Source organism: Fulmarus glacialis, unplaced genomic scaffold (assembly GCF_000690835.1).
Source record: "Fulmarus glacialis isolate BGI_N327 unplaced genomic scaffold, ASM69083v1 scaffold44813, whole genome shotgun sequence".
Lineage (NCBI taxonomy): Eukaryota > Metazoa > Chordata > Aves > Procellariiformes > Procellariidae > Fulmarus > Fulmarus glacialis.
In genome coordinates this window covers 1,015-14,408 of record NW_009204434.1, presented here as the reverse complement: position 1 = coordinate 14,408, position 13,394 = coordinate 1,015, and the positions used below count along the sequence as shown (strand labels likewise).

The 13,394-nt window shown below is 50.1% G+C and overlaps 1 protein-coding gene across 1 annotated transcript; it reads right to left on the bottom strand.

Annotated features, from left to right (window-relative positions):
• Nucleotides 1-467: 467 nt before the first annotated feature.
• LOC104074748 (ectonucleoside triphosphate diphosphohydrolase 2-like) lies at nt 468-12,084 on the bottom strand. Its single transcript, XM_009574991.1, has 9 exons — nt 11,971-12,084; nt 9,650-9,767; nt 7,812-7,962; nt 6,900-7,059; nt 5,352-5,579; nt 3,980-4,252; nt 2,984-3,079; nt 1,878-2,012; nt 468-814 (listed from the first exon to the last, which is right to left on the bottom strand). The coding sequence occupies exons 1-9, from the start codon at nt 12,082-12,084 to the stop codon at nt 584-586; spliced, it is 1,506 nt and encodes a 501-aa protein (XP_009573286.1). The 3' UTR covers nt 468-583.
• Nucleotides 12,085-13,394: the final 1,310 nt, after the last annotated feature.

The following is a 13,394-nucleotide window of genomic DNA, read 5'->3' as shown; positions in this document are numbered from 1 at the left end:
GATGCATGGATACCATCACTGAGATGGAAGAACAGACAGATGAGTAGTAGCAGGCAGAAAATAACTGCTTTTTCCCTAGAACATGGAAGCAACTTGGCTGTTATATTCTGACTATATTTTAATGCTGTTCCAGTCTCCACTAGTGGCGATACTGCAGGTGTCGTCTCTCTTGTGGGCACAGAAGAGGACAGAACACTTTTTTCAGACACCACCTCTCCTGATTAGACAGGAATATTCAATATTAACTTTACAATAGCTGAGGGCCTCCCTGCTCAGAGGCATCGTTTCATTAGGTTGACGTGAGTAATCTCAGCTGCAGCCCAAGCAAGACCTGTGCAGGCTGCTCTGTCATTTGGAGAATGAATAGCTTGCCATCCACCGGGAATCACAGGTTTCCTGCGGAGCAGGATCCGTTGTCTCAAAGTACAGTAGTGCAAGTGCTAGCAAGTTGAAATAAGGCACTGAGGCTCTGCAAGTCCTGCAGGAAAATCACTTGCATTCACCAGTGACTTACACCTGCGTGATTTCTGTATGTACCCTGTTAACTGCCCTCCGGCAAGAGTATCTAGTCCCAGGATAACTGTCAGTTGTCATCAAAAACACTGCTGTTCCTGTTACTGAAGCTGTTTTCCTTGACCATCACTCGGTATGAGATGCGCATGAAAGAGCCAGTGAGCAGCACGACAAAGAGGATAAGGAGCAAAGACCAGACCCCTGGTTCGATCCCCTTGAGGAAGCCTGGGCTGTCCTGGGGGATGGTGTTGGTCAGGCTCAGCAGGTACCCAAGAGTCCAGCCAGATGATGGATCACCCATCTATTGAAATAAAAAGGAGGAGAGGTTAGAAGAGAAGCAGACAGTCTGTACCCCAGCTGCGTTTCTGTGCACAGGCCCAAGGCCTCATATACTTTATTCGACACTGATCCAAGGATTAGGCTTGAAATGAGGAGCTCTCCCACTCTCAGTGTCCTGAGTGCACTAATAGACCTTAATTGCCCTGACTAGCCTCACCTGGCACTTCCACCCACTCCCGCTGCCCATGGGCCTGGGAGCTCCATTTAAGCTCTGGCCTGGGCAACTACCTCTTTCTTGAGCTCTACTATAGGTGTGTGCTGTTCCTTCTCCTGCTTACTGACTGTTTTCCCAGGTGGACCTCAGGTCTACATTGTGAGTAGTTCTGTCTCTGGTCCTGCTGCCTGGCTGAACCTCAGACCCATGTTGTAGGTTGCTTATCTCCGGCTTTCCAGGCTGGGCTCCCTGGATGGACCCCGGATGGACTCTGGACCTACCTTATTACCTTGCCTTAGTCTGATGATCACCACATGGCTGACTGAACCACTATCACTGATGTGGCCCTGCTCAGTAGGACCATGCCTTTGCTGGTGAGTTGAGAAGAAGTCTGGGAATAGGCTGTCTTTTCTCTTGTGAAGGGGAGGACTTGAATCACATTCTCCTTTCCTTAGAGGCTCCAGATCCTGAAGCAATTTCAGACCTTATAAGCCAGTTATAAACCCTCACTAGTATAAAGGTGACTGCAAAGAGGTAGGGCAGCATCTTTTGGCTCAGGAAATATTATCAGCAGTTTGTCCTTAGCGTTAAGTGGTGATCAAACCATACTTCCTTCCCTATTGGGCACGGACTCTTAAAGATGGTATTGCTCCAGGTAAGGTTTTGACCCATGTGTTTTTCAGTGGGGACAAGTGTAATCTTTAGCTCTCTGACACTGGTTTTCTTGCTTATCACAATTGTGAATTTATTTTGCAAAAGCATCTTGCTGGAGAAACCTAGCTGGTTAGGGCTTGTAGGAGTGGGGACAGGCTGGCTTTACTGAAACCAACCCTCCCTTGTAATTGGAAATACCACACTGTAGGTAACTCGCCTTCTTCTGGAATGCAGTCCAAACAGACCCGTCAAAGTCAAACGTGTATCCCTTTGTACTGAGATGAAAGATGAAGGCAGACACAATGCAGTAATCAGCAAGTGTATCCAGGCTTGTTTGGGACTTCTTGACCAGCTGATGTCATTTCCAAAGATGGGGAAAAAAATAAAAGTAGTAAATATTCAGTAGCTAAATTTCAGGCCTGCTATAACCTCTCCTTTCCTGCTCTGGGACAGACTGTGGGACTGGTTGAGGGGTTTATGTCCTGTGCAGACTGAAACCATGTTTCCTGCACCCGCTGGGCTGCGGTCTGGGAAGCAGTGTCATCTCTTAGTGCCTTTGTTCCCATCTTATTAAAGACCAGGCAGTTCCAAGAGCAGCAGGACTGGCAGCCAGGTCTCCTACAGTTGCCTTGCAGGTGAGTTGCTTGGTATGATTCTCTGCTTTCTAATTAGGTTGAGCTAATGCTGCAGCTTTTCTCTCAATAGGAGCACTAACAAGATCGTTCTCTTCTATCCAGAAGAGAAAGCTTCAGGGGACTGCTTATGGACTTTGCTACCCCATAAGCAAACCCTGTAGAAATTGTCCGGTTTGAATGTTACTGTGGAGGCTTGGGCAGTGTAGGTGCAAATGAGGGTGACCTCATAAACCACCAACTGAGGGAAAGAACTTACAAATCCCCCTGGCTTGGTCTCCATGGGCCCAGGTGAAGTGGGAAAGCCCCTGGAGTCTCAGTCTCCTTGCACTTAAGGAGAGGAGGATAACAGGAAGACCAAGGTAATGTAGAGGAGTGAGTAGAGAGCCGTCCTCTTTACTCCTTGATATGCAGTAAAAGGTACTTGTGGCCTTTCATTTAATTAAGTCCAGGTGTTACCAGCAGCAGCTGGGATTTGAGAGGAAGGAAAATAAGTGGAGCTTGTTTCCTCAAAGTAAAAACAAAACAAAAAAACCCCCACCACCCCAGGCAAATCCAAGTTTTTCCCTGAGGGAGACAGTAACTTATGGCTCTGTCAGTCTGAGCCACATGGGCTTTTACAACAGACTGTTCCTTGCTTCCCACTCTCCCTGCACTTCCCACTCTCCCTGCACACTTTTTCCACAGTTACCTCTTTGACGGACATCCCACAAAGCCTGTTGACTGCCTGACCCAAGTCAGGAGAGGGTACAGTTTCTCTCATGAAGTCCATGGCCTCAGAAATCACCTACAACAGCAGCAGAAATAATCATTAGGTTGGACTGCGCTCTGCATCCTTGCATTGCATACAGTGCCTATAGGAAAGTAAGTGGCAGTAGCTTTGGGGTGCATTGCCAGGGTGCCCTTTCTGTGTGCCTGTGTTGGTTACGATGCCTCTGATGGGTGCAAGGAAAACAAGCAGATCTGTCACTGTCCAGAGGTGGAAACAGGACTGCTTCTAGCTTGCATGCAGCAGCTTTCCTGGCCCTGCCTGGATAAGTAGGCTAGTCCTTCTGCTCCTTGGCACAGTGTCCATGGGAGGCTCTCAGGAGCAGGGAGCTGGGGAGACTTCTGAAACTCCTCCCTCTGCATTCCTTCACTGAAATGCACTCATTTTCTCCTAGGATCTTGAGATGGTCCTGGCTTAACATCCCAGTGACTCTGGACACCAGATCCAGGGTCTCAGATATAAGCATGCTTGTGGTGGAGCACGTCCAGATGTTTGCTCAGAGTGGCAGAGGATCTTCAGCTTCACCACATACTTGGTGTTGGAAGACCTGCTCAGCACACAGCTCCTGACTGCCCTATCCTTGCTGGCTCAGGTGAGGTCCTTTACGGCTCTGTGGAGCCCCAAAGTTTGTCTCACAAGCAGACATTGCTGAGACATGGATGAAGAAAGCCCTACCACAGTTGGTGGTGGGAAGCCTGTGGTCCATATTTGAACAGCTGTGTGCAAATGAGGGGGAGAGGGCAGGAGTGCATGTGTACAGCATTAGCGCTGCTTATGCAGCATTAGCCAGAGCACTGGCCCTCTGGGCTAGCAGAGGGCACAGCATGGCTGTTCCCACTGTATTTATTAATGGCCAAACTGGTCCCATTTCACGGGTTCTCCAACCAGTTGCCTACCCCAGTGTGAATGAGAACCCACCAGAAACCTGGTCCGGAGGGGCTTGAAAATACTGCTGAGGGAATGCTTGAAGAAGCTGCAGGAAGAGGAAGAGTTGAGCAGGCTTTGCACAAGTGTCGTGCAGGCGGTGGGATTGCTGGAGCCAGTGATGTTGAAGACTTCCTCAGGGCCGGGGATGTCCGATGTGTCATCACGGGCAGCACAAGGCCCAGCATGCACTGATTGCCACTGCACTTCCCTGGAGTAGGTGAGGGGCCAGCAGGGATTAGACACAGTTTTAGCACTTCTCTGATCCTAGAGAGGCAGAATAAAACAGGGACACAGGCAGCAAGAGAGGAGGTTGGCATCCCAGGGCTTCACAAAGGAAGACAAACTGCAACACAATGAAGAACAGTTTTCCTCTTGCACTACGATGTTGTAAATGAGCAATGAGGCTGCAAAAGGTTTGCCAAACCTTATCTCAGTACTCAACTGCAAGACTGATGCAGCAGGCTCCCAGCTCCTGCAGAGTTCAGGCCAAGCTGCAATGCTTGGACCTTCTGTGGGAGGTGCTACCTCTCTCCCTTAGGCCAGAAATACAGTTTCAATGAATCCTATACTCTTTCTAGTTGCAAGAAAGAGGCTGTTCTGGTCTGCCTTCCAAATGGCTCAACCCCTCAAGAATCAGTGTTTCTCATCTCTAGGAATTCCCCAATATGACTGGGGTGAAGTGGGTCTCCATGTGGGACATTCAGGTCTCAAATAAGGGGAGGTGTGGTTTATAGGGAGGCAAGTAGATGGGCAGTGAGTAATTTATTTCTAAGAAATTCAGTTTTGGTGGAGACTGATTCCTGACTTTGTATCAGATCCTGCCACCTCCCCCCTCAAGTGAAATAAAGTTTGGAAGAACCAAAATGCCTGTATATTTTCACAATGAAATATTGCTCTTTTAAAGACTGCTTCAGGGTTAAAGTCAGCAAAGGACAGAAATATCCCAAATGAAAGGTCCCAGTTGGTTCCCGGGTGCTGTTGTTTAGGCTGCCCTTCTAAGATGGAGGTGCAGTTCAGAGGAGCCAAGGGAAGTCTTAGCCTTGCTCCACCCTGAAGGTGATCTTAGCACCTCTGGAGAGCAACTTTGTGCTCATGGGTATTAAGTGAGGAACCAAATAGAGCCTGCAAGTAGGAAACTCTGGAATGGGTGCCTGTGTGTCTGCTTGGAGGGCATCGATTTGGGCATAGAGAGTATGTTCGACAAGTGCACCGGGCTTTTTTAGATATATGCAAATCCCTTCTATTAAAGACAGTGATTGACATTTTGCCTATTAGCAGCTATGCCTTATGCAACTGTTATTCAGTGCAGAGGGTTCATATTGTATCCAGGAACCTTGCAAATGCCCTTCTGACAGATACTCACCTGAATGAGCATAGAGAGCAGCCTGCTGCGGAGCTGGTCCGTGCCATGGCAGGGGCAGTGATGAGTGTACACGTTGTGCGTTTGTCCATACAGCTGCAGCCTCATTCCCTCTTTTGGTGCCTGGTTCCCTTCTTCCACCTCGGAGGTGAGATGTGCTGAGGTTCCTGTCATGGACAGGACTCCTGCCATCCCCTTCCTGGAGGGGACCAACTGTCCTCGCCAGTCGTACTGACCCAAAAAGAACCAGAGAGGTCAGTTCTTAAGACTTCTACATCTAGGTCATGGTCAGATGCAAGCATTATTGCACAGACAGAGAAAGCAGCTTTCTGGTGCATTACATCCTGACTTTTTTTTTTTTTGCCCACAGGACATAAGGATGCTAAATTGGTGGCTTTGGAGGGAATAGAGGAGCCATTGTACAAGCACTGCCGTCTGCGCAGAGAGCTCCCCACAGCCAGCAAGAGCAAACAAGGCTCACCTCAAGGCACTGGTCTTGGCAGGTAGGAGCAGGGGAGAGAGGAGAGGGTGATGGTGGTGGTGGTGGGGAATGGGAGGGAGGTTTCCAGGTGGGCAGATATGGGCTTCATATCAAGCTGCCTTGATGCTAAAGTGATCCTCCTGTCAGAAGAACCCTGTGGTTTCATCTCCTGCAGTCTTGCAGGACTGATTCTGGCAATGCTGAAGTTAGCAGTACAGGCAGGAAAGTTTACATGGGTGTAAGCACTCTGTCCCTGGCCGGGGGAGGCTGTGTTGCTGCCAGCAGGGCTAGCAATTCCCTAACCAGTGCATGCTTGGTGCTGGTTATCAGAACTGCCTTTCACTTCCCTTATGTGGAATAACTCGGTCTAACCCACCTTTCTCTTGCCCTTTGAGTTCTTCTTGAGACCCTTTGGTTTGAGAAGCCATGGATAGAGCAAGGAAACTTAAATGTGTTCTTTTTGTTTAGCGAGTGCTTTCTGAATACAGACCAGGCCCCTATGCTGGGGACACCCAGCTATACTCTCGCTAGCGTCTCAAGGAGAGGAAATTTGATGGGCTTTTGCTTTGGCAGCAAAAGACTCTGCTTCTCTGTCCACCGTTCACAGGATGTCCCATGGGACAGCTGGACTCCAGTGGCAATCCCACAGCACCCCACAGACATAGCAGCAATGCCTGTTTGACGGTGGTGCTGAGCTAAAGCTGCAGGGACTCAGGGCAGTGGAGTTCTTGTTGACACTCCAGGGCCAGGCTATGTAAGGTTATCTATGTGAGCATCCTGGATGTGCTGCCCAGAAAGCCTCACATCTGTTAGGCCAACTACATGAACATGTCCGTGAAAGGCTACATTAGAGGTTTGGTCCTTCAGCCTAGTTTTAACCATCTCACATTATGTCCCCCAGCCAGCTGGTGTTGGATATAACCTGCCTTCTCTAAAAGACAGTGGAAGTTGTGCTTAAGCTTTGTTTAAAGTACAGGGCTTTAACGATCCCTCCACATGTCTTTGTGACTGTTTGCTAATGGGAGTTGCTCAACTCAGTTCTGTACTCCCCAGGCAGGATTGTCCTTTACCTTGAAAAAGTTCTCCAGGACATAATTAACAGCAACCCAGTTGAATGCTTCCTCATCTGGACTAGACAGGATTTGTGCCCCCTGAAAGTCAAAGGGGGTTGACTTCAGGGCCACAGTCAGGGCTGCAAGGAGACCGTCAGAGAGGGTGGGATGGGTAAGGCTAAACAGAAAAGAAAAAGAAGGCACATTTGTTGTTACAGGACCCTGCCAGGAGCAGCCTGCAGTGGGGGCACAGCTGCAGGGCTTCTGCTGTGCTCCCCACTTTGGGTCGTAGCACAGAGACACAATAACAATCCCAGTCCTGCTGCTACTTCCCCCTCCCCTTGCACTGCACTGCAGGCAAGAATTGGAGAGGGATGATTTGAGTTGTGCCACTATTCAAGAATTTAGGAGTTCAGTACCTCTGTCACTGAGGGATCCTGTGGCCTTGCCCTGCTGACCTGGCCCCCTCCAGACCTTACTTTTTCCCAGTGTCTAAAAGGACATAAAGGTCCCAGTAATGAGGTGACTGAGAACAGGGTCCACAAAAGTGTGTATGATAAGGTGGATCTTCCCATCACGGCTCCCAACCTGCTGACAAGAAGCACCCCTGCAAGCCCATGTAGGTTGTCACATAAACTGAAAACACTTCAGCTTCCAGACTGACAGATGTTTTTCTAAGCACTAATTGTGAAGGAGATTTTATACTGGTAGCAGTAGCAAGATTGTCATCCTCATGGCTGCTTGGGGGGACAGTATGGAGACACAGCCATGCCGTACTCCCCTCGAGTGTGTGGGGACCTGACGAAGGTTTACCTGACTAGCAGGTTAGGGATGAAACACGCTGCAGAGCAGACAAGGTGAGATGCATTTACAGAATGATCTGCATGACGTGTGCTGATCTCTGGGTGTGGGTTTGCAACATTCACTCACTTCAGCTGCCTCATGCTGGCGGTTGCTCCCAAGTAGAGGGGGGTTTGGCTGTGCTGCTCTGCTGGGATCTCTTTCTGGGCCCAGTTCAAACATGGCTCCAAGTTCTTCCCTACTTTCTGAGGAGAATCTGAGTAGTTGGAGACTCCCAGACCTGAGGACCAGGGGAAAGAATGAAATTTCCTAAGGAAGGATATAGGAGAAGTGTGAGAACTGTTACTCAAGAGGTTGCTGTCCTGGGGCATGGTTAAAGACAGGACCTGTCACAGGTGGAATGAAGGAGTTCCTCCAGGTAGCCATCCTGCTAAAATATGGTACAGGGAGCAAAATAGCACATGCATGTAAATCCCAAATCGCACAAAGAGAACCCTAGCTCTGCTGCTGAGACATCCCGAAAATGACCACGTACCAGCCACAAGACTGCTGCAACAGCTGAGGCTCTCAGCCCACAGAGGAAGAAATGTGGCTTTAGCCACTTAAAAAGATAAGCAAAAGGACACACTGCCATGCAGATAGAGTGAAGGCTGATGTGTCAGCTCTCTTCTCCAGCCACTTCCTCTTCTGTTGGTGGAGGTGGCTTCCGAGCCCCGTGCCTGCAAGCAAGACATCTCTGCTCTAGAGGAAGCTCACATCTGTGCTGTGCGGAGAGGAGCTGTGTGGAAGCCTTGACTCATCTTTCCAGCAAGATTCAATGGGGTCTTAAATGCTGGTTTTGAACCACTACCCAGAAAGAGCCTCTCTTCCCCATCCTCTGGCCCACTTGTCTTTCTGGCTGCGTGACTCCCTTTGCTCTCCTGGGCCCTGTATAGGGCTGAGCTGCAGCTTGCCTACGGCCACTCAAAGGCTGTGACCGTGCTGCCATGCAGCAGACCAAGGACGACTGCTCACATCTGGGAGACACCTGCCTGGACCTCTTGCTGCTGCTGACACACTGTTGCAGCAGCAGGTTCAAGTAAGTCTTCAAGCACTGAGCTACAGTCACTGTTTTTAACCCAGCCAGTGAACATGGCAGCAGTCAAGGGATGCATACAAGGTTTCAGGGAGCCCTTATTGCATCTTCTGTGTGTGGTTTGTATTGCTTACAGCCTGCAAGGGCACAAACCCTCTTCCTTGCTTGTTGTGCAGCTGCCCTCCCACAGCACACTGCTACTGAGAGTTAGGGTTTCCCAGCATCCTGCTCAACATCAAAGCAAGATTGAGAGACAGGGAAGGAAAACCCCAAGCATTAATGCATGAAACCCTTTCAGCTGGCTTTGGCAGGGCCAAACCAATTCGAACTAGTGAGGGAGACCCCAGTAGTCCCCAAAACGTGACACCTAAACCCCAATTGAACTCATACTTGTGCTGTCAAACCTCGCATAGGGGGTTGGAGCCTTCACACCTCTGTTGTCCTGGAGCTATACCACCTACTGCCCAGAGTACAGTCAGGAGGAGGCAGAAGATACCAGGAGTCACTCTGCAGCCAGATTTGTCTCTGTTGCTGTTCACTGTCTTCCCGGGGTGAGAAGCTGAGCAAGCTTGGCTCTGCCACATGGACATCAGGACCAGGACCAGCCCCAGCCCCTCTGCGTGCTTCCCTGCCTGCAGCAGGCCAAAAAAACCTGTCACCTGCTACTGCTGAATGCTCTGACGTCCAGCTATGTATGGCTAAATCTGCCCATGTCGAGAAGACCCATGCTGAAAATAAGCAGCCTGTGCTTCTCTGTCACCACTATTTCAGTGTACAGCTAGATGATACAGGAGCTGAGAAAATTGCAGCAAAGGTCCATGCACAGATCTCTAGGTTTCCATCCATCCCATGCCAGTCCCACAGACCACCGAGCATGAATCGGGCACCTTACCTTGTATGGGACAGGAACTACATTCCCTGATCACCCCGGTCTTGTTTGCCTTGGTGGTGGTCCACTGGTAGATGAACAGGATGGTGTGGGATGGGCCAGCATCCAGAACAATGCCATACTGGAAAACCCCAAAACGTTCTAGATAAACACCACTGAATGCATGCTGTTTTGTTATCGTAGGGTTACTCAGCATTACGTAGGTATTCTGGGTAACCCATGGGCCTGCACTGCAGTATTTGAGTCAGCTTTTCACATTCAAAGAAAGGGTGAAGCCAGAAGATGATGTGGATTTGCAGGGAACCAGCTGCATTTCTGAATATACATGAGGAGCAGCAGGAGTGGAGAAACACCCAGAAGTATGTCAGACCTACAGTGGCATGCTCTGTAGCTGTTCCTGAAATCAGGTAGAGGGCTTCCACTGAGAGCTGAGCCCCCTGGAGCTCAAGAAAAACAGGTCCCAAAGCATGGGAGGTGGCTCTATACAGGCTCTTGACTGATTCTGGGACCCAAACTGCTGCTGGATTGTTTTGCTAAAGAGATAAGGGTTTCATGCAGAAATCGGAGGGCTGCAGCTTGTTCCTGCTTCTGAGGAACCCGAGACTCCCACATTGGTTTGATGCCCCACTGCAGAGATCGTGCGACACGGGCTGAGTTTGCCCCAATGCGTGCCAGATTGTGGGACCAACCAGCACATACACTGTCCAACACAGCAGCCCTGAGGAGACCGAGATAATGTCTTGGCAGAAACAGCAGCAGCGAACATGAGATTTCTCAACACCTTGTCCACTGACAGTTCTCCTATTGCCTAGCAGTGAGGCTGAGGGCTTTCTTAGTCTCTTTGCAGCCCAGCGTCTGGTCTGTTTGCTGCTGACCAAGCCTTGCTGAGCTGCACCTCATATGTGAGGTTAGGAAATGAGAGGCCACTGGGGTACCCTGCGGCACAGCTCTGTGACTGTTTTGGATGTCCCCACACTCAAAACAGCCTCGGTGCTAGCCTATGTCTCCTCCTCTTCCCCCTATTACATGAGCCCAAACTGGGACATCTCCTACACAGGCAGGAAAGAAACTCATGAGATCTGGGAGGTACGTGGTAGTGCATGGTCTAAGCTGTATCTTGCACAGAAATAGCCGTAGCTGTGACTGAGTGGGAGGAGAATCCTGAGAGGTTGATGTTAACATTGTCAGAAGGGTTTTAGCACAAGACAGAGCCTGGCTGCAGCCTCCGAGCAAAGCTGCTGCCTTCCTGGGAGCTCCCAGCTGCACCAGACACAGCGCCCGGGCCAGGAACTGGTGGGACTGGAGCTGGAGCAGAAATGCGGAAGAAGGATGGAGCTCCCTGTCAGAGCCTACTGGCATCCTCCCACCAGTGACAGCTCGTATTTCTCGCAGGGACATGTCGGCTGCCACAGAAGAGGAAGAAACAAATGGTATTGGTGGAGAAAACTGGATTTTTTTCCTCCTTCACAAAATGACAGGCTGCTGTTGGGAGCACAAGGGAGGAGAAGGGATCACCGTGTTTCTGCCCCAGCTCAACACCAGGGAAAGCCAGAGCATGAAGCAATAAGGGGTTTTTTAAATCCAGTTTTGTTTCTGAGAGGAGCGTGGAGGAGGGGTAAACACACAGGTTAACCTAATTCTGTTTGAGTAAACCATAGCGTGCCATTGATCTCACCTCAGCATCAGTGCATCAAGAGGCAGAGCGGATGGGCATTAACCCCCCGGTCACCGGGCAGATCTGACCCCACTGCATAGAGCAGGTTGGCTCTTTGGTTAAAATCAAGAGAGGACAGAAGAGGAAGAGGCATGGAAGATAATTTTTTTTTTTAAAAGACAGAAGCAGCACTTCAGGGCCAAATTCTTACTGACTTTCAAGATGGACCTAGGTCTTTCCCTCCACTGACACTACTGGTCCCTTGCCGCTCTGCGGTAGCTCCTGACATGGGCTACCTCTCCTTAGCCTGTGGTGAGCATCTCTGCCGGATGATATCCAGCCTGTGTTTCCCTGATCAGCCAAAGGGGTTGGCTTGTTTTCGGTTTGAAAAGCTACAGCGTGTTGAAGGATGCAAACCCATCCTGGCAGTCTTGTTCTAGTCCCCTCCTCAGTTTGTTGTTTCAGGCTAGTAACTAAGTCAGTAGGGCAATGAATGTGAAAAGCAACAAAACACACCCAGTTTTAGTTTAAATGCCCCAACCCCCCATCGAGTTGGGGCTTGCACAAGGAAACAGGCAGGTTCTCCTTAAGAAGCAGCCCCACAGATGAGGAGAAGGTCCTCTGCTTATTGCCCCGCTTGACGCCTGGCTTGGCCGCCCCTCACCCTTACCTTGGTCCTGAGAGGGGTGATGGGCACATCCTTGGTGGAGACGCAAAGGAGCACGATGCCCGTCAGTCCCGCTATGATCACCAGCCAGGGGGGAAGGAGTTCACGCCAAGACATGAAGCGTTTTCTCCTTTCGCAAAAAGTCAAAAGAGGAAGCAGCGGAGCAGCAGACTGACAGCGGCCGCTTTTTATAACCTTTAAAAAGAGGAGTGGCCAGGCTCTGACTTCAGCCCAGCCCCAAGCCACAGGGACCACAAGGAGCGCGTGGGCCAAGCTGCGATGCGTCAGGCAGTTCTCCCTTCCATCGCTCCACGTAACAAATAAAATGACGGCTTCATGCCCATTCCAGTGCTAGCTTTGCAAAGGCATCGGTGCAACCTCGAAACCGCCCCAGGCATCAGGGTTGAGGTAGACAGAAATGTGAGGTTAACTCAGCTGTGTAATAAGCAGAAAGGAGGCAAAACTCATCCGTTTGGTATTCTGCGCCTGGCAGTGCTAGCTGCCAAAATTAGAAGTGGGGAAACTCCTTGTCACTGGGTTTACTTTATATCTGAGGGCTACAGGGTGGACCTGGGGCGCTTCCCCGCAAGCGCAGGCACTTTGCCCAGTGCCTTCAGACTACTCCTGCTTCCTCATTCACTCTCAGGCAGCACCCGGGACAGGAAAACATCTGCACGTTTGGGTTTCCACCCAAATGTGGTGGTTTGGTCTGGCTGGTTTGGTCTTTGCTGTGGGGGGGAGATGGTGGGGGCTTCTCGGGTCTTTTGCCCCCACAAGGTCAGAGTCCACGTAGGTGACTGTATGCCCCTTCCCGACAGCCTCCCCATGAAAGATAACCAACCCCCGGACTTTACAAAATGCGTGCCCGCTTTCTCCTTTCTGGTGCCACAAAGACACATCCCCGAAACCAGAATTCCTGAAGAAAAATCTGTTAGTCAGACCCAGGAGAGGTGCTTCTTTCAGGCTGTCCCCATATGTTTCCCAGTGATCTGGTCCAGGAATAAAAGTGCAACTCCTTTAAAGAAATGTTTTACTTTGTGCGAGCTGGAGCATTTATTGGCAAGGCCATCTTGCCTCCATCAGAGCACTTCACCAGCCAGGCCTCTGTCTGCAGAACTAAAGGAATGACACCTTCTTGGTCTTGCAGGGGTATTTGGAGATGCGTCTCTCCGTCTTAGAGTTGTTTTAAGCAAAGTGCCAGAATTCCCTCATCTTCCTGCAGACTTTAGACTCCAGTTCAGATTTTGCTGGTCAGCAACTAGAATGCATCTGCAGAGGTCCTGTAGTGACAGGACAAGAGGCAACGGTTTTAAACTGAAAGAGGGTAGGTTTAGATTGCACATAAGGATGAAATGTTTTATGATGAGGGTGGTGAGACACTGAAACAGGTTGCCCAGAGAAGTTGTGGATGCCCCCTCCACGGAAGG

Excerpts from the sequence above, each read along its gene's own strand:
- LOC104074748 (XM_009574991.1), bottom strand. The coding sequence starts at position 12,084 with ATGTCTTGGCGTGAACTCCTTCCCCCCTGGCTGGTGATCATAGCGGGA. Across the intron at positions 5,580-6,899 it reads TCCTGGAGAACTTTTTCAAG|TACGACTGGCGAGGACAGTT; the intron begins GTAAAGGACAAT and ends TTTTTGGGTCAG. Across the intron at positions 2,013-2,983 it reads GTGGGATGTCCGTCAAAGAG|CTGGTCAAGAAGTCCCAAAC; the intron begins GTAACTGTGGAA and ends AAATGACATCAG.